Source organism: Hypanus sabinus, chromosome 1, assembly GCF_030144855.1.
Source record: "Hypanus sabinus isolate sHypSab1 chromosome 1, sHypSab1.hap1, whole genome shotgun sequence".
Taxonomy (NCBI): domain Eukaryota; kingdom Metazoa; phylum Chordata; class Chondrichthyes; order Myliobatiformes; family Dasyatidae; genus Hypanus; species Hypanus sabinus.
Window position 1 is genome coordinate 34,295,355 of NC_082706.1, and position 24,087 is coordinate 34,319,441.

Genomic DNA, 24,087 nt, shown 5'->3' on the forward strand with positions numbered 1-24,087 from the left:
TTCCTACCTGCTCAATGTCAAACAAAGAATGGCTGCTCAGACTCATGTTCTTCAAATGCTTGGCATATCTGCGTAGGTCTCGTTCAAAGAGCTGCAAGACAGAAAGAACAAGCCACTTGCATCCAAAATGGGGCGATTTCTCCGAGCAATTCAGTGGAACAGAGTGAAATCGGTTTCACTGCATTTCCAGAGTATGCATTAACAGTCTAACCAGTTACCCATCTTCCTTCAACTTCTGCTTGTGTAGAGTACTGGCTTTACCCAAAAAATTTCCAGCTCCAAAATAAAGCCTGCTCACTAACTCCCTTACAGGAGCGGTGCATTTAATGTTCAATTGGAAACTCATGGGTATGGTGTTGTCCCTCACTCCAGGGTACAGATGTGAAAGGTAATTTCCTATTACTCCAGCTGAAATTGGTTAACTTGTTGTAAGTTGGGACCTCCCTGCTCTGGGAGAGTTAAGTGCTGCAGCACTACTGAGGGAGCTGTTCCAACAGTTCGAACAGTTCCATGTATTATTACAGGGAGAAAATTCAGAAGCTGCAGATGCTGGGAATCTGAACATACTGGAAATGCTGGAAGAACTTAAATTCTGATAGAGGATTTTTGACCTGTTACTGTCACCACCCACAGATGCTGCCTGACTTGCTAAGTGTTTCAGCATTTTCCTTTTTTTTAAGTCAAACGTGTCAAGACAAACCAGCTTTACAGTTAAACATAGATCCAAATAAAATATTTTCTTTGAAACTTTGAGGTCATTGATCTGTTGTCTGAACTGTTTTGATCAACATAAGTTCAATCTTAGTTCAGTCAAAATTAAACCCCTCACTACTGGAGGAGAACATACCGTTTCTAACTCTGATTTCCAATTCATACATAGTTAGTCTTGTGAAGGTGATCATAAATGTTAAGCAATAATATTTGATTGTAGTCTACAATGATACACTTTTCTCACCAGAATGGGGATGATCAATTAATTCCTCACACCTCCCTCCCCACCCCCACCAATGAATCACAGCTAGGGATAACATTGTGATTAATTTACAAATGAAGAACAAATTTCCCTCAGATGTTGCGAAGGAAATGGCCCTGTTTTATAGGGAGAAGTTGCTGCAGTTTTGATCAGGAGCTGCGAGGTTCATCACACCTCCTTTTAACCAAAACAGCTGTGCAGACTATATACTTTGAATCCAACCGGAAGTGTCACCCATTAGTTCCTGTCTCCAGTTCATTGGCAAACCAAAATGGAGTCAATAGACACTTTTAATATGGACAGGAAGATCAAAAACTAACAGTTACAGTGATTGAAGCAGGACAAAGGAGTTAAGTCAATATCACTGGAACTATAATCCAGCTGGAAGAACATTTCTGTATGAGGTGATAAGGAAAAAATGCACTAACATGGGAACTCTTTGATCATAATCAAAAGGGAAGAATATTTTGTCAATTTAGCTCTCCATACCAGGTCACCAGGTTGGCCAAGATTTCTCATGGCTTATACGTTGGTGCACCGTACTCAGTCTTCCACCTTCGAAAGGAGTTAGCTTCCAATACGGAAGACCCTTACCACCATGGACATGCCCCCCTGTCCTTACTACTATCAGGGAAGTGGTACAGGAGCCTGAGACCCGCACTCAGTGTTTGAGGAACAGCTTCTTCCCCTATGCCATCAGATGTCTGAGTGGCCCATCAATCTATGGGCTCTACTTTGCTACTCCATTTCTGCACGATTTACTTATTATTGTAACTTTATAGTAGTTTCTGAAGCCTTGCACTGCAATGTTGCCATAAAACAACAAATTTCACGACATATAGTATGTCAATGATTCTTTCCAGTTGGAACGTGTTTCCTCTCTAGCCTCGTCTGACATTGCTTGTCATAACCAACACTTTGGTTTAGCAGTCAATCACGTAACCATATGGCAATGTACCAGGTTCAAGCACTAGTACCCGTCCTCGTACCAGTATTTGTCAGATTACACCACCGCCCATACTGTGGCAGGTAGAGATGGATGCTAAGCTGATCACTGTCTAATCTGCTGACTTCTATCAGCATCGACAGAAAACCAGAGTCAAGCTCAGAGGATCCTGCACAGGCAGCTCTTCTCAGCCAGCACCTCACAGGCGATCTGTGATCTCTCTGCTTACAGGAGACCCAGAACATCCATAACATATGTGCTGCCTTGAAGTCCATCATACTGAGCACCTGGGAAAAGGCACATAAGAGCCGGCTCGATGAAAATGACCAAGTGCATGGAAGTTCCATTGTGCAAGAGAAACAGCTCTAACAGCACCTTACAGCTGAGAGGGGGAGCTCTCAACCTTGAGAACCAGAAGCACTACAAACAATATTGAGGTGAGCAGGTGACACTTAGGTAGGTCCAGTGTCACTGTACAAACACTATTACACATTCGGTCACTAAGCATCTTCAACTGAACAGACTAGAAATCTTACAGTAGAAGGAATTTTTAAAAATAAATCTGACATAAAAAATTAGAAAAGTGAATTGACAGAATTTTAAGTTAAAACCTTTAAATTTCTTTTCAAACGCTAATATTTGTCACAATATTGATGAAGGGTCTTCATCCTGAAACGTTAGCCCTTTTCCTCTTTCTACCAGTGCCTGAATAGCCTTCATTAATATTCTGAGGAAGTTAAGGTTTTAATTTAAAAATCTGTCAATTCTGACAGTTGTGATTGTTTCAAAATATTTTTTTAAGGTGTTGATCAATCTAAAATAATTTTGTTTATATTGCCCAAATTAAACTGCTGTGTTTTGTTATACTTACCCGTGAACCTGTCCATCCCAACAAGGCATAAGCATACTGACTGTAGGGAACAACAACTAAGTCCACTCTCACAGCCTTCCAGTCTTTATTGCATGCTGCAGCCACTGTCACCTGTTGAGCAGCATCTTTATGGTCAGCAAGACCAATTCCCTGAGTCTCGTCTCCAGACAAAGAGTCACAGTTCCTCAGATTCTTAGATTCTAAATCATTTACGAACTCTTTCTTCAGCCCAAAGATAGAAAGACACTTTTCAAAATGATCAAAAATCTCAGACTCCTTCCTTCTCCCTTTGTGACTGCTGCCTGTGATGTCACCATACAATATAAGACCCTGAAATAATTGCAAAACAGAAACAAGGTTTTGTTAAATCTTTACCATGGAAAACATTTGGATTATTGATAACGTTCATTAAAAACATTGCTGTCACAAAACAAAAACATTTCCTAAACTGTCAGTAATGCTTAAAGAACATTTTCACAATAAACTTTGCCTTACAAAGTATTCCCACAAATCTTCCAAAACAAATCTTAATACAAGTTATAGACAAGCACACAAGAAATATTAAAAATCTAGGCGTCAACAATATGGTGACAAGATATACAGGTATTTTCTGATTTACAAACCTACCCTTTACAAATATTCACTAAAACACCCACAACTTTTTGGATACATGTCTTCAATTTACAAATCTGTTCCTTGCTACCATGAAAATAGTATGCCGATCTATCAGCTGGAAAACCCAGCAGAAAAATATAATCAGTTTTATTTTGGCTACGATTTGATGAATAACTTCGAAACATGCAGAATAAAGAAAAATAAAGCTGATCAAAAATTAAGAGGTGGATAGGAATAAAATTACATTCCCACCTAGTTATTACTCTAAATGATGAAGGTTCAATGATATTATCTAGTCATACCAAGGCAGATAGCATCAAGGGAAAAAACAAAAATGAGAAGTACTCAAGGACTAAACTGAAGTCTAACTTTCCACAAATTAAACCCCCCAACTAAAACAAGTTCCCATAGGGACTTCAAGGAGAATTAGAGGATTAGTAATCTGTGACAGAGTTTTATAACTGCCTCCTTCTTCTAGTTTTGACCTCCCTCAGCCTTCAGATTTTCATCTTATTTTCAGCATGCTTTCTTTGAGCTTTGGGACTATTGCTTGTCACAGAATTTTGAATCTCCCTCTAATAAATCTGGATAATGCACATCACAATGGTTTGATATGGCTCAAGTCAAAGTTAAGTCTCAAAACATCAAGGAAGGAGGGTGCCCACTTGAAATCCCTTGTTTGTCAACCCCGTGCCACCCCCGACATCAAGGCTATCTTGAGCAAGTGCTCACAACCCACTGGCACAAGGGATATTAACATCTTATCCTGTGATTTTTGTTTTTTGTGAACATTACCAATATTAGTAAAATATAACAGTCGTACCTGGGTGGTCATCCACTTAACCACTTGGCGAAGAAGACCCTCTTCTTTGCCTTCTTCTGGGTGGGTTATGAGAAGGTCAACATCATGGCCTATCTCCTTCTCCCTGATGAATGCAATTGAACACAAACCACTTAAAAAAGTGAAAGGCATTTCAAGAACAATATACCATTTCCTTCTATGAAGGAATTTTTAAAATATCAGTTTTAAAAAAGGGGTTATTTCAAATATTTCTTTGGAATGGGATCAATGCAGTGGCTAATTGAAATTCTGCCAACGATGAACACTCCTGGTGATAATTCAGATTTCATTTTCCTCACAGCTGTATTTACTCCAGTTTCCCAATTGTACCAACACAGATTAATCTGAAACATGTTAGATCTAATACATTTGCTACACTTATTCAACCTTTCTACATTTCTGGGGCCAAGGATGTTGCAGCCGTATGCAATTGTCAATTGTCAAAAATTGTCAAAATTTTATAAAGCACTAAACAAAGACATGTACGTATTTATTTTTGGGGATCAGTACGAAACAAGCACATAGACTAGAGCAAGGAGGACTCAACATTTAGTAGTGTTTCTGAATTTAGATGTTATTTGTCCTCTGCAAAGTACGTCTGCAGGCATTGACGTTGTGATGCATTCTTTGGCTGAAATCCTCTTTACTGTAAATTAAAGTACTTAAATTAGTGGTTATTTACAAGACGCCAAGGTTGCAAATAATAGCACTCTAGCAAATGGTAAAAATGAAAAGTGATGATGGGAGAAAACTAACAAAAAGCTGTACTTGAATGTACCTATAACACACAGATAAACTGGATAACACAGTGGCTAAAATGAGGGCTGGCCACAAAATGAACAGTTAACCAAATCTAAAGCAGCAGCTCAAAGCATTTCTGATTTTTTAAAAACATTTTTCCCGGTCTGTCACCTGGATCTAACTGAAAGTTTAGTATTCATGTTTAGAACTACTTCTCATTTTAAGTTGAGACTTTTATTGGATGGACAAGAGCTTGTGAATTTATCTTTAAATACTATTTCATGACCTTCACTTTCATTGTATTGTGCATGCAACTTGTGCAATGTAAACAAACACATCTATTTCTTTACAAAGTAAAATGCTGTACTACATCTCTTCCTATTAAAAGTCCCAGTCTGAAAGCTAATATCAACCCAGCATTATCTAAAATTTGGCACCCAACACTGACGCAATCCAAGGATTTGTGCAGTTTCCACCATTTTGCTCCAAACAGAGATAACAGGTAACAATAATATATTTTGTGTTAAATAAACTAATGTTAACCAGACAAGGGCAGTTGATTATCCACATTCTTACTGCTCTTTACTGTGAGGGAAGTCAGTGGAAATGCACTATGAAAAAGGAAGCCACAGTGTTCTAACCTTCGAAAACCACCAGTTAACTTTACAACTGCAGCAGGTAGAAATTTGTGCACAGCCCTTTCCACGATTTCTTTGATAAGATCTGCCTCTGTCCTTGTAACTGGTACACTAAGATCACTGTGATATAACAGGCCTATAAAAGAAAAGAGATTTTCCATTTTAAAACAAGGCAGCTATTTGGAATGTTTTGAAATACCAACTAGTTTAAACAGCTCCTCTTTTATCTCATTGCCTGAAGGATGCTTTGCTCCAAGACTGTCTGTCCAGTTTCTGCTAATGTTACGTTTAGTACAAGTTTCAGCACCAATGCATCATGTACATTTGTACATTTGTGATAGCTGTGTGGAATGAGCTTCCTGTAGAAGTAGTAGAGGCCAGTTCAGTTGTGTCATTTAAGGTAAAATTGGATAGGTATATGGACAGGAAAGGAGTGGAGGGTTATGGGCTGAGTGCAGGTAGGTGGGACTAGGTGAGATTAAGGGTTCGGCACGGACAAGGAGGGCCAAGATGGCCTGTTTCCGTGCTGTGATTGTTATATGGTTATATTATTTTGGCAGAACAACACTTCAGGTTAAAGGACAAAAACACAAGTTGCTCAGTTCCCCCCCACATTTATACTTGCACATTACACATAATCTGCCTAAATACCTCAGTTTTAATCTAATGCAGCCTTACAATGTTCTGAGATGTCTGTCTTCTTTCAGCTCTGGCTTTTTATCACCAACTCCAGTTAGGTCCTAAAACTTGGGACATAGTGCAAATATCACCATCGCCTGGTCCTGGTTCAGCTATGTAGATGTTAAGGTCAAGAAAGCACAACAGCACCTCTTCTTCCTTATAAGGACAAGAAAATTCAGCATGCCCTCGATGACCTGCATCAATTTTTAGAGGTGCACCAGAGAATGCATCCTATTTGAACATATGGCCATGAGTGCAGAATGTTGTGAAATGTAGTCCAGACCTTCGCGCAAACCAGCCTCCCCTCCACTGACTGTCTACACTTTCCGCTGCCTCAGAAGAGCAGCCAACAGAATCAATGACCCGAGCCAGGATATCCTTTCTTCTCCATCCTTCCATTGGACAGCAGATACAGAAATTCGGGAATAGGTACCAAGGTTAAGGACGGCCTCTGCCCTGTTGGTATAAGGAATAGTTTTATAAACCTGTGAAACTCCCCACAGTCTCCTGCATACTAAGAAGTAAAGGCCCAGTCTGTCTCACCTCTTTCTGCAACTTAGTCCTTCGTCCTGGTAATATCCTTGTTAATCTTTTTAAGCGCTCTTTCCAGTCTAATCACATCCTTCTTATCTCAGAGCAAATTCAGCTGTGCTGTAATGATGATATCCAAAGTCCTATCCCAACCTTCTTCTCAATTTCTTTTCCATACATGTTATCAACTATAGGCATCCATTAGTCTCGAGAGAGCATGGATTTGTGCCTTGGAAAGTTTCCAGGGTGCAGGCCTGGGCAGGGTTGTGTGGGAGACTGGCAGTTGCCAGCGCTACAAGTCTCCCCTCTCCACACCACCGATGTTGTCCAAGGGAAGGGCAAGGGCCGATACAGCTTGGCACGGTGTTGTTGCAGAGCGATGTGTGGTTAAGTGCCTTGTACAAGGACACAACACGCTGCCTTCGATGAGGCTTAGCGACCTTCAGATCACTAAACCAACATCTTAACTACTTGGCCATGCACCAACACTTATCAACTATACCTCTCTAGGAATTTCAATTACTCAACAACTGTGAGATATGTCAGTACCATCAAAAACTTTCTCTGCGAATATCATTTTGATTAAACGGCCCTTACAATAAAGTAAAAACCACAACCACAAAGATTTACTTATAAAAAATATCAATTGGCTCCTACTTCTTTCAATTGTTACGTACTCGTGACACATGACAGTGGAGCCCTTGTCATGTGACTAGGGTTGAAGCTGTACTGGACTTGAGGTGATGGTCTTGTGATGGTGGAATGACGTCATTTTCCCGCCAGTAGAGATCATGTGACGGGTTTTTTTTTTTTTACAGGTTATAAAAGGTAGACCCCACCCTGTGAGGAGGGGCAGTTCGTGGCTGGATTTGCCAGGTAGACTTCATGCCACTGCGTGTTTGAAGTGATGACGCAGTTTAGCTGAAGGATGAAGTTTTTATTTAATGCTAAAGTTTAAAAGGTCATTGCCAGCAGGTTCTTTATGATTCTGTTAGTTCGAAATTAGTGGAGAGTGAAGATTCGAAGTTGGAAGTTAAAGATCGAGGAGAATCGAGGAGAACGGGGGCGACCTTTGTTTGATCCTTATTTGGAAGGATTTCGTTGACTATCTTCGTGTTAATCCCTAGGTTTAACTAGAAAGGATTGAAGGTAGTGGAGAAGGAAAGGTCAGTGCCTTTAAGCCGTTCTGTTTCGCGAATTCTTCGTGGGAAGTTCGACGTCGGGGATCGAAGCAAGCGACGTGAAAGAGAACCTAAATCGTCTTATAAAGTCTCTCCTTTTAAATGGACTGTGAGCATATCGAACTTTTGGCAATACCACTTTAAAGAACTGTTTTTGGAATATCACTTTACGAACTGTTTGGGCTGCTGCTCAGCAGCTGTTTCCGGTTACGGTAGTGTTTGTTTACTTTTGGGGGGGGTTTGTTTTCTGTGTTTAATAAACGTGTTGTTTGTTATAAGAAACCCTTGCCGAACTCATATATTTATTGTTGCCTGAATACGTAACATTAAATATGGGGGCTGCGTCTGGATTGAATCATTTGAGTTTAAATGCTTGCTAACTTTTAAATCGGTGTTTTGGAAACGGGGATTACTCGGTTCTTTTGTTTGGCTTGTTGTGGTATTCGGCAGCAATGAATATTGATGAGTTTCTGGCTTCGCCAGCTGCGGAGGTGTTGGCGAAGGGGAAGAAAACTGAGGTGTTTGAGATAGCTAGTAGATTGCAACTTAAAGGTATTTTGCAGACTACTTCTAAGGCTGTGATACAGAGAAAAATCGCGTCACACTATGTGGATTCGGGTGTTTTTGATGAATCGATTTTAGAGTCGTTTCAAATAAGTAATCTGGAGATGCAGTTGCAAATCGAACAAATGAAATTGGAACAAAGTAAAGCTGATTTGGAGAGGTGTAAATTGGAGGCGGAACAAAAGAAGAGAGAATTTGCATATGCAATAGAGGAATTAAGGACTGGAAATCAGTCTTCTGGTTCTAAAAAAACGTTTGTTGCTAGTCAAGAAATTAAATTGGTCCCTCCATTTAGTGAAACAGAAGTGGAAAGGTATTTTCAACATTTTGAAACTATTGCTCGGATGTCAGAGCAAGATAAATGGTCAGTGTTGTTACAGAGTGTAATTAAGGGCAAAGCACAACAAGTTTACACAGCTTTAACAGCTGCGCAAGCACTTGATTATGATATTGTAAAGAGGCATATCTTAAACGCATATGAGTTAGTCCCAGAAGCATATAGGGAAAGATTCAGAAGTTTGAAAAAGTCTGTGGAAAAAACTTATGTGGAATTTGCCTATGATAAAGTTATGTGTTTTGAGAGATGGGTTTCTTCTAAAAATGTAAATGGGGACTATGATACATTGAGAGAGCTGATTTTAATGGAGGAATTTAAAAGAAGCATTCCTGTTGAAGTAAGGACCTACTTAAATGAGAAGGATGCTGATAAATTGCAGGACTGTGCTAGATTAGCTGATGAGTATGTTTTGATCCATAAGAACAAATTTCCTCAGGGCAGAATTTTTAAGAGGAAAAATAACACGGAGACTCCAGGTAAATCTGAAATTAAATCAGAGGTTAATGAGAAAGTTGATGAGAAAGGAAAGCCTGTGAAGGATAGACAGTTTGGTCTTATTTGTAACTATTGTAAGAAGCCTGGCCATGTAATAGCTAACTGTTTCAAATTGAAAAAGAAAGAGAAGGAAGCAGCTCCAGATGCTTGTGTGCAACATACTGAAGCACCTGTAAAGTTACAGGGTTTGATAAAAACAAATGAGGCTTTGTTAGAGTCTGACCAAGTTAGAAAGGGATATGATCATTTTGTAACTGAAGGGTTTGTATCCTTGAAGGAAGGATCTACTCTGGTGCCAATAAAAATCCTTATTAGGGATACTGGTGCATCTCAATCATTGATGTTAGACAGTGTGTTGAAGTTTAATGAAGAGTCTGATACTGGTGAGGTAAATTACATAAGAGGTGTTGGAAGTGATTTTATGCCTGTACATTTACATAAAGTAAATTTAAAGTCAGGGTTAGTTACAGGATTTGTTAAAGTAGGATTACAGCATAGCTTACCTGTGAAGGGTATTTCTTTATTGTTAGGTAATGACTTGGCAGGTGGACAAGTTTTTCCTGAAGTGCATTTGACAATGGAGTCAGAGGAACCAGAGTTGAATTCTAACACAGATTCTTCCTGTATTGTGACTAGAGCTATGGCTAAAAAAATTGATGCGCAGAATGAGGATGTTATTCAGGACTGTTCAACTCAGGATTCGAGTTTTGAGGATGTGTCAGAGACTTTCTTATCTTCGTTGTTTGAACAAGATTCTGGGAGTAAGTCTGACTATAAAGATTTATCTTTGTCTCGGAAGGAGATGATAGCAGAGCAGAATAGAGACTCTGAGATTATAAAATTAAGAGAGCAGGTTTTACTAGATAGTGAAATTGATAAGGTGCCAGTAGGATATTACTTGGAAAAAGGAGTGTTGATGAGGAAGTGGAGATCGCCTACAATTCCTGCAAGTGAGGATTGGAATGTTGTTTACCAGGTAGTTGTTCCAAAAGCTTATCGAAATGAGATTTTGACTTTAGCTCATAGTGTGCCTTTAGGTGGACATCAAGGGGTAAGGAAAACTGTGGACAAGATTTTAAAACATTTTTACTGGCCTGGTCTAAGAAAAGATGTGGCAATGTTTTGTAAAACGTGCCATACTTGTCAAATTGTGGGTAAACCAAATCAGGTTACACCAGTAGCTCCATTACAACCTATCCCAGCATTTGGTGAACCATTTTCTAAAGTTATTGTAGATTGTGTTGGTCCATTACCAAAGACAAAAACTGGTTATCAGTATTTGTTGACTATCATGTGTACTTCTTCTAGGTTTCCAGAGGCAGTACCACTTAGGAATATAAAAGCTAAGACTGTGACAAAGGCCCTTATAAATTTTTTTTTACTTATTTTGGATTACCTAAGGAGATACAAACTGATCAAGGCAGTAATTTTATGTCTGGATTGTTTCAACAGATAGTTTATAAATTGGGAGCTAAGCAAATCACTTCGTCTGCATACCATCCAGAATCGCAGGGTGCCTTGGAGAGGTTTCATTCTACCCTCAAGAATATGATTAGGACATTTTGTGTGGAAAATGAAAGTGACTGGAATGAGGGTATAAACTTACTTTTATTTGCAGTAAGGGAATCGGTACAGGAATCTTTAGGTTTTAGTCCATTTGAACTTGTGTTTGGGCATAGAGTTAGAGGACCTTTAGCTTTGTTGAAAGAACAGTGGATTAATAAGGAAGTACACACTAATTTGTTGGACTATGTGTTGAAATTTAAGGACAGGTTACATAAAGCTTGTAGCTTAGCTAAGGAAAATTTAAAGTTGCTAGGATGAGGATGTTTAAGCCTGGAGATAAGGTGTTGGTTCTTTTCCCAGTGCAGAAAAATCCTTTACAAGCTAGATTTCATGGTCCTTATGAAATTGTGTCTAAAATCAATGATGTGGATTATGTGGTAAAAACTCCAGATCGTAGAAGGTCAACACAACTTTGCCATATAAATATGTTGAAACCATATTTTGAGAAACAATCTGATACTGTGACTGTTGTGGTTAGTGAGAATGAGTTTGATTTAACTAGGAACATGATAGATGATTCATCTGACTTTCATTCTAAATCCAACATTGTTTCTGTTAGGTTACCAAATTCAACCATTCTGGAAAATATTGATGAAAAATTAGCACATTTACAGTTAGAGCAGAGACAACAGATGAAGGAGTTGATTTTTAAATATAGGGAGTTGTTTCCAGATGTTCCGAGAAGGACTATTATAGCTTCACATGATGTAGATGTTGGGGATGCCAAACCTATTAAACAACATCCATATAGGATGAACATGGAAAAATGTGAACTTGCTGAGAAAGAAATTGAATATATGTTAGAGAATAATATCATTAGACATTCTAACTCGAATTGGAGTTCGCCATGTGTTATGTATGGTGCCAAAGCCAGATGGTAGTATTAGGTTTTGTACGGATTATAGGAAGGTGAATGTTGTAACGAAAACAGATGCATATCCAATTCCTAGAGTAGATGATTGTGTAGATAAAGTTGGAAAGGCAAAGTTCCTTACAAAGATTGATTTATTGAAAGGGTATTGGTGTGTTCCATTAACGGACAGAGGTAGAGAGATTTCTGCATTTGTAACTCCATCTGGGTTATATGAGTATAATGTTCTTCCATTTGGGATGAAGAATGCCCCAGGATGATTTCCAGAGGATGATTAACTTTGTGATTCAGGGATTGAAAGATACTGATGCTTATATTGATGATTTAGTGACAGGAAATGATACTTGGGAAGCACACATTATTGCGATGGAGAAATTGTTTGAAAGGCTTTCAAAAGCTAACTTAACTATTAATTTAGCTAAGAGTGAATTTGGACATGCCACTGTGACTTACCTTGGTTATGTTGTGGGTCAAGGTAAGGTAGCTCCTGTTCAGGCAAAAGTTCAGGCAATTTTAGAGATTCCCACTCCAACGGGGAAAAAGACTCTCAGAAGGTTTTTGGGAATGGTAGGATATTATCGGAAATTTTGTAAGAATTTTGCTAATGTTGCCCTTCCATTAACTAACCTTCTGCGGAAGAATGAGAAGTTTGTATGGACGGTGCCTTGTCAAGAAGCATTTGAAAAATTGAAAACAATGATATGTCAACAACCTGTGCTTAAGGCACCTGACTTTGGAAAACCTTTTTCATTGGCTGTGGATGCTAGTGATGAGGCTGCAGGAGCAGTATTAATGCAAAGGAATGAGGGTGATGAGGTTGATCATCCAGTAGCTTACTTTTCTAAGAAATTTAATAAGCATCAAAGAAATTATTCGCCAATAGAGAAAGAATTGTTATCTCTTGTTTTAGCTTTGGAATATTTTGAGGTATATGTTAGTACAACTCAGAAACCACTTATTGTTTACACTAATCATAATCCGTTAGTTTTCCTGAGTAAGATGAAAAACAAAAACAGGAGATTATTAAATTGGAGTTTGATGTTACAAGAGTACAATATTGTGATGACTCATATTAAAGGCAAAGATAATGTGGTTGCTGATTGTCTATCTCGACATTGAATGTACACTGTAATTTTTTTTATGGAGTGGTTTTTTTTTCAATTGTAACACTCCTACTGTATTGTGAGTTATAAGCTGTTATATGATGGTGTTGTGTATTGTATATGTTACAAAATTTATACCTTTGTTTTTCTTGTAAGCAATTGTTAAAAATTTTTGTTCTTGTCAGACCAAAAATGTTTTTTTTGGAGGGAGGTGTTACGTACTCGTGACACCTGACAGTGGAGCCCTTGTCATGTGACTGGGGTTGAAGCTGTACTGGACTTGAGGTGATGGTCTTGTGATGGTGGAATGACGTCATTTTCCCGCCAGTAGAGATCATGTGACGGGTTTTTTTTTTACAGGTTATAAAAGGTAGACCCCACCCTGTGAGGAGGGGCAGTTCGTGGCTGGATTTGCCAGGTAGACTTCATGCCACTGCGTGTTTGAAGTGATGATGCAGTTTAGCTGAAGGATGAAGTTTTTATTTAATGCTAAAGTTTAAAAGGTCATTGCCAGCAGGTTCTTTATGATTCTGTTAGTTCGAAATTAGTGGAGAGTGAAGATTCGAAGTTGGAAGTTAAAGATCGAGGAGAATCGAGGAGAACGGGGGCGACCTTTGTTTGATCCTTATTTGGAAGGATTTCGTTGACCATCTTCGTGTTAATCCCTAGGTTTAACTAGAAAGGATTGTAGGTAGTGGAGAAGGAAAGGTCAGTGCCTTTAAGCCGTTCTGTTTCGTGAATTCTTCGTGGGAAGTTCAACGTCAGGGATCGAAGCAAGCGATGTGAAAGAGAACCTAAATCGTCTTATAAAGTCTCTCCTTTTAAATGGACTGTGAGCATATCGAACTTTTGGCAATACCACTTTAAAGAACTGTTTTTGCAATATCACTTTAAGAACTGTTTGGGCTGTCGCTCAGCAGCTGTTTCCGGTTACGGTAGTGTTTGTTTACTTTTGGGGGGTTTGTTTTCTGTGTTTAATAAACGTGTTGTTTGTTATAAGAAACCCTTGCCGAACTCATATATTCATTGTTGCCTGAATACGTAACACAATACTCTTTCAACAACAAAAAAATATCATTAGAAAATATATGCATTTATGCAGAAACATTTAAAAACATGTAAACAGGGACTTGGGAGACCAAGTGCAGAATACCTGAAAGGTTACTTTGCAGGTTAAGTCAGTAGTAAGGAAGGCAAATACGATGTTAGCATTCATTTCTAGAGGAGCAGAATATAAATATCTAAGAAATGATGTACTGGTGTTGCAGAGAATTCAGAAGTTTACAAAAGCGATCTCTGGAATGAAAGGGTTAATGCATGAAAAGTGATGGTTCTGGACCTGTACTCGCTGGAGTTTAGAAGAATGAGGGGCATCTACCAAATTTTGAAAGAGCTAGAGGGAGCGAACATGGGAAGGATGTTTCCAGGACCAGAGAGTACAACCTCAAAATAAAAGGATGCCCCTTTGGAACAGACACGAGGAGGAATTTCTTTAGCCAGAGTGTGATGAATGTGTGGAATTCATTGCCAGAGGGTTGTGGAGGCCAAGTCATTGGCACATTTAAAGTTGAAGTTGGGAGGTTCTGGATTAGTAAGTGTGTCATAGATTACAGGGAGAAGGGAGGAGAATAGGGTTGAACAAGAAAAAAATATCAGCCATGATTGAAAGGCAGAGCTGTTGATATGCCAAATGACCAAATTCTGCTCTTATGTACATGATCTAAAGTATTTTATCCATATTTTTTCTTGCCTGCTTCCTGTTCCCTTGTAAATTTTACATCTGATGCTCTCAGTTCATCTAGTGTTCGTAGACCTTCTCTGTACCACTTATCAGCTGTCTTCACACCAACGCCAAAAATACTGGTGAATTGCTAGAGGACCAGAAACAAGTCTTACAAATCATGGCAACCAGCTCCTGTCCAATAGATTGTTATTTGCAATCAAATAATTAACTTAATTTACCTTACTACTTGCCTCGACCTAGAGTGTTTTACAGCCAAATAAGTACATTTATCACAGTAATAACTCATGAAATCTGGCAGACAATTTCTGCACAGCAAACATCCACAACGTGGATTATGTTAATTTATTGAACATCTTGATTGAACAATAAATATTGACCAAGACATTGTGACTATCTTCACAACTCTTCTTTAAAATATAGCCAATTGATCAATTCCATCCATTACTTAGAGTAGCTGGGCATTGGATTAACATCTCATTAGACACCTCCTCCAACATTGCAACAATCCTTCACTAATTCACAAGCGTATTACTTGGATATAGTGTAGGCCAGATCTGGGTTGTTTTCTCCAAAATGGCTGAGGCAGAGGGGAGATCTGGGAGACAACTGGTATCATTTGTTTTTTAAAACCAGGGTTGAAAAGTCTAATATCAGAGGGGTTACATTTAAGGAGAGAAGTCGCACATTCAAAGAAGATGTGTGGGCAAGTTTTGGCTTTATGTACAGTGGTGGGTGCCTGCCAGGGGTGGTGATGGAGCCAAGTACTTTAGAAGCTTTCAAGAGGCTCGTTGATAGGCAAACGAGTGTGCAGGGAATGGAAGGATGTGGACATTGGGTAGGCAGAAGAGATTAATTTAGTAGGGTATTTGATTACTAATGTGGTAAGTAATCAGATTAGTTTGGCACAACATTGCAGGCAGACTTTAAGTGCCTGTTCATGTGATGTACTGTTCCACAGTCAGTGTTGCAGTGACAATGGGAAGTGCCTGCATGGATTTATATATATCATGAATTTATATATATCATGCATGAATTTACATATATCAAAGTTAGTTTAAAGTTTCTCTGTACAGCACAATTATTAATTTATAATTGTAACATAGTAAAACCAGATATCATTTAAAAATTTATTAATGTAATCTAAGTGAGAAGCTGAATTACTGTCTTGGCTGGAACCTTTGAGAATGCTGAGTCTTACCTTGATGTTAATTATTTTAAATTCAAATCTTTTTCCTTCTGTCTAAACATACAAACAAATATCCTAGGAATGACTGTGGCACCATGTTGTCATTAATTTACTAATTTTTTTCCAAAGTGTTGTTCACACATTATTGAGACCCATCATTCAAACTGTCCACATATTTATGACAAGCATTTATTACTCTGAGGCCTACCTTTAGAGTTTGATATCTCTCATTCCGGAGTAAATTCTCAACTTCACTACAAGTTCCATCTTCAAGGATTTCCTGCAGCAAAGAACAGCGAAACTTGTTTTTCATTTCTTACAATAAATATCAATCCTGACATTTTCTAATTCTGGTTTTTACCCCCTGGAAAGTATTATCATGTTTTTGTCCAACAACATTATTAAATAGTAGTGATATAAATACAGCACAACATAATAAGCAGTTATTCTACTGGATATCCAAAGAACAAGTCCGACCACAGGAATAGCGTCATGCCATTACCTTAATCACATTCCTGGAATGGACCCCAAGATTGGGAATACCTTGGAGATCCTCCATTTTGGTTACAGTGTACGGCAAAGACTTTAGAATTGAAGATGCTCTTGAGAATGCCAAGTTCCGTGCTTCACTCTCATTTAATTCTGCACTTTCAGCCAATACTTTCAATGCTTCCTAAGAATAAAGACAAAATTTGCCTTTAAATCTGTTTAAACAAGTCTGTTCTGGTATATGCTTTCCAATATAGCCATTTCTAACAGAGTGGACTGGTTTAATGGAGCTTTAATTAAATACACTCATATCTCTTGTTTTTCATTACATACAGTTTGAATCAAGAATTCTCTCTTTCTACTGTCAATCATCACATGAATACAGATTACAAGTGTTATTAGAGTAAAGAACTGAGCTGTCATGATCAGGCTGTCACTATGTTCTGAACAGGTCCATGCATCTTATACATACATTTTCTTAAAGTGTCAAATACGGAGCATGAGTCACACCTCTATTTGAGAAATGATCAGCTCACAAATAATTCCCTATTTTTCATTACAACCCAAGTGTTTCATTTTTGAGATTTGTGGTGAGAAAATTGTTCATTACCGTAAACAGTCTGTTTTTATTCTTTAGTGTCATCCTTCTTTGACAGGCATATGATGAAATAGACACTTCAGTGATTGCAACCGATTCTTTTGTCACCTAAAGATTAAACATAATTAGCAAACAATCAACTAACTCTTCTACAGAAGAAAAAAAGCTCTAAAAACTAATCAAAAGCAAAACTATGACAACCTTGCAAATGGCAGTCTGGACTTTTTTTAAGCAAATTAGGTGCATTATAAACCAGGCAATGGTTGATGACTAAGCAAGCTATCCAGCTTAAATTAAAAACAGAAGATACTGAACTCTGGGACCACTGTCCAAGTAGATGGCTCTGGGTGGAAAGGGTTGGAATAATTAGCGATGATATTAATGTCCAATCTTTCACAGTGGCTCACAGTTTTCCAGTTCTGCAATCTTGTTGTCTTGAGCAATGACAGTAAAGTTCCATTCTATTCTTAGGCATTGATTTTGGTTTTGTTATATAATGACATTTCAGTTCAAAATTGAAAATGGTGAAGCTTGGTGTTCTCCAGACTTTGCTGAATAGTGTGCTTGAGCACTAAAAAGGAGCCAGGATGTGAACTCAAGAAGGGGCTTGGGAGAGCTAGGTGTCATGAAAAGTCCTTAACAACTAGGATTAAAGAGAACTACTAATTCTACACACACATCAAGAGCAAGAGGATAACTGGGGAGAAAGTAGGACTGTTCAAAGTAAATTTATCAAAGTTGGTATGCCATATAGGATCTTGAGATTCATCTTCTTGCAGGAAACCAGAAAACAAAGAAACACAATAGAACCCATTAAAAAAAAAACCCACACAACAAAAACCATCAAACACTCAACATGCCAAAAAAAGAACAAATCATGCAAACAATAAATAAACAAATAACACAGAGCATGAACTGCAGAGACCCTGAAATTGAGTCCATAGCCAGCACTGCAGCTGGTCCAACAGCTCGATGGAGCCAGTAAAGCCTCTCAGAGTAGTGAGCTGAGCACCAGTTCGACCTTTGGACTCTATGCCTTCATCTTTTTAATCAGACTCTTGTGCTTAAAATGAATAAGCAGTTTGTTCCTTGCCTCGTCGCTTTGATTCAGCCTGAAGCTTCAATGTGACCTCAAGTCCGCTCATGCAACGGCTTCATAGTTGTACCTGCGTTCCGGATGCCACAAAACTCCAGGTTGTAGACGGTTCAAAAGCACAACTCCCAAAGGAAAATTACAAGCTGTTGATTGCAGCAACCATAGTCCAGAGAAAGTATAATTAATAGAATAGTTAGTAGTTTTGTTTGCTGTCCATAAAATGTCATCATGCCTCGCAAGCATCATCATGAAAGGGTAAAGGAGGGAACTCGTGCTTGGAGCAGAGGATGTGGGTGAGGTTTTAAATGAGTACTTTTCATTGGTATTTACAGAGAAAAATGATGTAGAGGGTAGTGAGATCAGAATGGAATATGTTAAGATGCTAGGGTATTCAACATTAGGAAAGTTAGTGGCAGGCCTCTTGAAAAACATTAAAGTGGAAAAGTCCCCAGAGCCTGACAGCAAATATCCCAGGTGACTGTGAGAAGTGAGAAATGAGATTGTTGAGGCCTTAGCCAAGATCACTATCTTCAGCAGTAACAGTTGTGGTGCCAGAGAATTGGCAAGTAGCTAATGTTGCTTCTTTGTTCAAGAAAGGTAATAGGGATAATCCTGGAAAATATAAATTGGCGAGTCTCATATCAGTGGTAAGGAAATTCATGGAAAAGATACTTAGGATAGGACTCCTAAGCCTTTGGAAGAAACATGGTCTAACTAGGACAGTCATCATGGCTTTGTGCAGAATTGTTCATGTCTGACTAACCTGAATGAGATTTGAGAGGGTGACAAAGGTCAATGACAAAAATTGAGCTGAGCATGTTGTATATGTGTATTTTAGAAAGGCATTCAATGAGGTCCCACATGGTAGGCTCATCCAAAAAATAAGGATGCATGGGACCATGGTGAATTGGCTGATTGGATCCAAATTTGGCTTACCCATAGAACACGGAGTGTAGTGATGGATGGGTCTTACACTGGATGGAGGTCTGTGTCTCATCGTATTTCACGGGGGTCTGTACTGTGACCTCTTGTTTAACATACAAATGATTTGGATGAAAATGCCTTTTCTTTCTTTTTCAATCTTTTTATTGATTTTCATATATACACAAAAAAAACATAACATAATAATGAGTAAATTATGAATACAATAGACTTGAAATCACATTGATAATAAGATAACAATATCCTATTAAACATCAACAGAAGAAGATACCTTAATCAATCAAGTCCATATGATTATATATGAAAAAAAAATAACCATTAAAAGAGAGAAAAAAAATTTGAAAATATGTGAAAAAAAGTATATATTAAGAAAAATAAAACTCTAAACTAAACTAACATGGGCAATAATAACAGTTTATAAGTATATGATAGTGTCAAAAAACTCCGGAACTCCATACCTGGACAAGAATAAGCAGAAAGAAGGTCTGGAAAAGGCCAAATTAATTCATATGAAAATGTCGAATAAACGGTCTCCAAGTTTCTTCAAATTTAATTGATGAGTCAAAAATAGTGCTTCTAATTTTTTCCAGGCTCAAATAAGAAATAGTTTGAGAAAGCCATTGCAACGTGGTAGGAGGATTTACTTCTTTCCAATTTTGTAATATAGACCTTCTGGCCATTAATGTTACAAAAGCAATCATTCGTCTGATTGAGGGGGAAAACTGATTACCATCTTCATTTGGTATGCCAAAAATTGCAGTAATAAAATGAGGTTGTAAATCTATATTCCAAATTGAGGAAATGGTAGCAAATATGTCCTTCCAGTAATTATGTAAAGTGGGACATGACCAAAACATATGGGTCAATGAGGCCACTTCTGAATGACATCTGTCACATTGAGGGTTAATATGAGAATAGAATCGAGCAAGTTTATCTTTAGACATATGAGCTCTATGTACAATTTTAAATTGTATTAAGGCATGTTTAGCACATATAGAAGAAGAATTAACCATTTGCAAAATTTTTTCCCATTTATCTGTTGATATATTATATTGAAGTTCTTTTTCCCATTCTTGTTTAATTCTAACTGATATTTCTGGTTGTATCTTCATAATCATATTATAAATAAAAGCTACTAATCCCTTCTGACAAGGATTTAAGGTAAAAATCAAATCTGTAAAGTCCACCAAAGTTGAATTAGGAAAAGATGGTAAAACTTTATGTAAGAAATTTCTAATTTGTAAATATCTGAAAAAATTAGATTTAGGTAATTCAAATTTGTTGGAAAGTTGGTCAAATGACATCAAAGTATCTTCAAAAAAGAGATCACGAAAACATTTTATACCTTTCCTTTTCCATATGTTAAAAGATTGATCTGTTCAAGAGGGTTTGAAAAAGAAATTAAGTAAGATAGGGCTATCAAGAGCAAAGTTTTTCAAAGTAAAAAACTTACGAAATTGAAACCAAATTCGTAATGTATGCTTAATAACAGGATTAGATATTTGTTTATTAAATTTAACTAAATCAGCAGGAAGACAAGAACCAAGAACAGAGAATAGAGAATATCCCTTTACCTCATTGCATTCCAAATTTACCCACTGTGGGCACAGTGGTGAATCCAAATCTAGTTTCCAATACATTAAATTACGAATATTATTTGCCCAATAATAAAATCTAAAATTAGGTAAAGCTAAACCACCATCTTTTTTAGATTTTTGTAATTGCTTTTTGCTTAACCTAGGGTTTTTATTTTGCCACACAAATGAGGAAATTTTTGAATCAATGTTATCAAAAAAAGATTTAGAAATAAAAACTGGTAGGGCTTGAAATAAGTATAAAAATTTCGGTAAAATCATCATTTTAATAGCATTAATCCGACCAGTTAATGATAAAAACAAAGGAGACCATCTTGTAGTAAGTTGATGAATTTGATGAAGCATAGGTAAAAAATTCGTCTAAATAAATCTTTATATTTCTTGGTAATTTTTATACCTAAATAGGTAAAGTTATCAGTAACAACTTTAAATGGTATCCTATCACTCAATAAAGTTTGTGCATTTAAAGGAAATAATTCACTCTTATCTAAATTTAGTTTATAACCAGAAAAAGTACCAAATTGAACCAACAAGGATAAAATAGCGGGAATAGACCTATCAGGGTCAGAAATATATAACAGCAAATCATCAGCATAAAGTGATAATTTGTATAACTTCTCATTACGGGTAATACCAAAAATATTAGGAGATTCACGAATAGCAATAGCTAAAGGTTCTAATGCAATATTAAATAATAAAGGACTTAAGGGACAGCCTTGTCTCGTACCACGAGATAATTGAAAGAGAGAGGATCTATAGTTATTTGTAAGAACAGAAGCAACAGGTTTATGATATATTAATTTAATCCATGATATAAAGTTAGGACTAAAATTAAAATTTTTCAATGTATTAAATAAATATATCCATTCAACTCTATCAAAAGCTTTTTCAGCATCTAATGAAATAACACATTCTGGAATTGTGGATGAAGTATGAATTATATTAATCAATTTTCTAACATTAAAAAAGGAATACCAATTCCTCATAAAACCAGTTTGATCTTCTGAAATAATCTGTGATAGTACTTTTTCTAATCTAATAGCTAAAATTTTTGTAAGAATCTTAGAATCTACATTTAATAGTGATATAGGGCGATAAGATGTACATAAAGTAGGATCTTTATCTTTTTTAAGAATTAGAGAGATATTAGCTTCATAAAAAGATTGAGGTAATCTCTTCTTAGCAAACGCATCATTAAAAATTTCACATAACCAAGGAGAGAGCAAAGAAGAAAAAGTTTAAAAAAATTCTACTATATAACCATCAGGACCAGGAGCTTTCCCTGAATTCATTGATGAGATAGCCTCTCCTATTTCCACCATAGAGATAGGATCATCTAACAGGCTATGGTCTTCATCAGTCAGTTTAGGAATATTCAAATTGTTAAAAAAATTATCTATCATGGACTGGTCACCATCAAATTCTGATTGATATAGAGATTTATAAAAATCTTGAAAGGTATTATTAATTTCTTTATGATCAGTAGTTAAATTACCGTCTTGTTTGCGAATTTTAATAATTTGTCGCTTAGTCGAGATAGCTTTTAATTGATTAGCTAACAGTTTACCAGTACGATCACTGTGAACATAGAATTGAGCCCTGGTCCTAATTAATTGATTTTCAATTGAAGAAGATAATAGTAAACTATGTTCCATTTGAAGCTCAACTCTCTTCTTATAAAGTTCTTTGGTAGGAGTCACGGAATAAATCTTATCAATTTCCTTGATTTTATCCACTAATAAAGCAATATCTAAATATCTTTGTTTTCTTTTACCAGCAGAATGAGATAATTTGTCCACGAATAAAAGCCTTACAAGAGTCCCAAAGTATTCCTCTGTCGATTTCTTCAGTACAGTTTGTTGAGAAAAACAAGTCAATTTGCTGTTTTATATAAGTGATAAATTCTGGGTCTTGAAGCAAAGTAGCGTTAAGCCTCCAAGATCTGATATTATTGGAATAGTCCGAAATCTTAATAGATAACTTCAAAGGTGCATGATCCGAAATAGTAATAGAATCATATTTACAATCAATAACATCCGTTAATAACCGATGATCAATAAGAAAATAGTCAATTCTAGAATAGCTATGATATACATGTGAAAAGAATGAAAATTCTTTATCTTTAGGATTCAAAAACCGCCATATTTCTGTAATTCCCGAATCAACCATAAACGAATTAATAAGTAGGGCTGATCTGTTCGGAAGAGTACGAATAGGTTTAGATCTATCCATCGAAGGATTCAAACAACAATTAAAATCTCCACCCATTATCAACATATATTCATTTAGATTAGGAAGGGAAGTAAATAAACGTGTAAAAAATTCAGGGCAGTCAAAGTTTGGATCATAAATATTAACTAGAACAACTTTCCGATGGAAGAGTAAACCAGTTATCAACAAAAATCTACCCTGTGGGTCAGAAATAATTTCATGATGTGTAAACGATATTGAGGGGTCTATAAAAATAGACACACCCCTAATTTTAGCGGTACAATTCGAGTGAAATTGTTGACCCTTCCAGAACCTAAAAAAACGTTGATTATCCTCCCTCCTGATATGGGTCTCCTGTGCAAAAATAATATTAGCATTTAGTCTATGGAATACTTTAAATATTTTTTTACGTTTAATCGGATGATTTAAACCATTAGTATTCCAGGAGATAAAGTTAACAGATTTATCCATCATACTAATATTAGTTGTGTGTATCATAAAAGGTTAGAAAGACACATAACCCACAATTCAGGAAGGAGGAAAATTGATTCAGGAGCAACCGGAGAACATGACACCTCAACAATATTAATAATTTAAAGTCGGCCCATAAACTAAAAGCAAAAAAATAAAAAGCAAAAGTGTGAAAAAAGATCCCTACCCCCTCCCCCCACCCTTCGCGCATAATCTAATACTAATATTACCCCCATTTCAAGATGGCAGCTCTATAAAAAAGATTAAAAGAAAACTATATAACACCCAAATTAAGATATAGAGTTGCAAAAAAAAAATATATCAATCAGAATAAAAGAAAACTAATATAATAAAACAAACAATCATTAATAATAAAAAAAGTATAAATATCAAAATTTAAAAGTGTAATATACCTTTAAAAAAAAAATCCCGTGTTCAAATACAAGATGACGTTTCAAGAGCAAAGACTTATGGGAAGAAGAAACGCCATTTTGAAAAAGCCATATTACTAAATACAAATGTGAGTTCAGCAATCTATTAAAAGACAAAATAAGATTTTAAAAAAAGGATATAATAAACAGTACAATATATATAAAAAAAAGACCAAAAATCCAAAACATTCGTCCCATTTCTGAGTACAGGCAAACAAATAAATACTTACAAAAAACAGAATCTTACGGGAAAAAGAAACGACATCTTAAAAAAAAAGTAAATCATTATTGCAAAATATAAACGTATATAACCAAAACAGAAAGAAAAAAAGATATTATAAAAATTAAAAAGAACATCTATAAACAATGA

General features: G+C 36.7%; 1 protein-coding gene across 3 annotated transcripts in view; it reads right to left on the bottom strand.

The window, feature by feature from the left end:
* The window catches only part of polm (polymerase (DNA directed), mu), a 49,058-nt gene that overhangs the window by 9,017 nt on the left and 15,954 nt on the right, over positions 1 to 24,087 (bottom strand). For all 3 annotated transcript variants that reach the window (XM_059966615.1, XM_059966596.1, XM_059966604.1), the window contains exons 4-11: positions 16,984 to 17,079; positions 16,387 to 16,557; positions 16,093 to 16,164; positions 14,705 to 14,825; positions 5,629 to 5,761; positions 4,229 to 4,331; positions 2,791 to 3,120; positions 8 to 91 (exon numbers count right to left, since the gene is read on the bottom strand). In XM_059966615.1, coding sequence (XP_059822598.1) covers positions 8 to 91; positions 2,791 to 3,120; positions 4,229 to 4,331; positions 5,629 to 5,761; positions 14,705 to 14,825; positions 16,093 to 16,164; positions 16,387 to 16,557; positions 16,984 to 17,079 — 1,110 coding nt within the window. The remainder of the gene's footprint in view (positions 1 to 7; positions 92 to 2,790; positions 3,121 to 4,228; positions 4,332 to 5,628; positions 5,762 to 14,704; positions 14,826 to 16,092; positions 16,165 to 16,386; positions 16,558 to 16,983; positions 17,080 to 24,087) is intronic.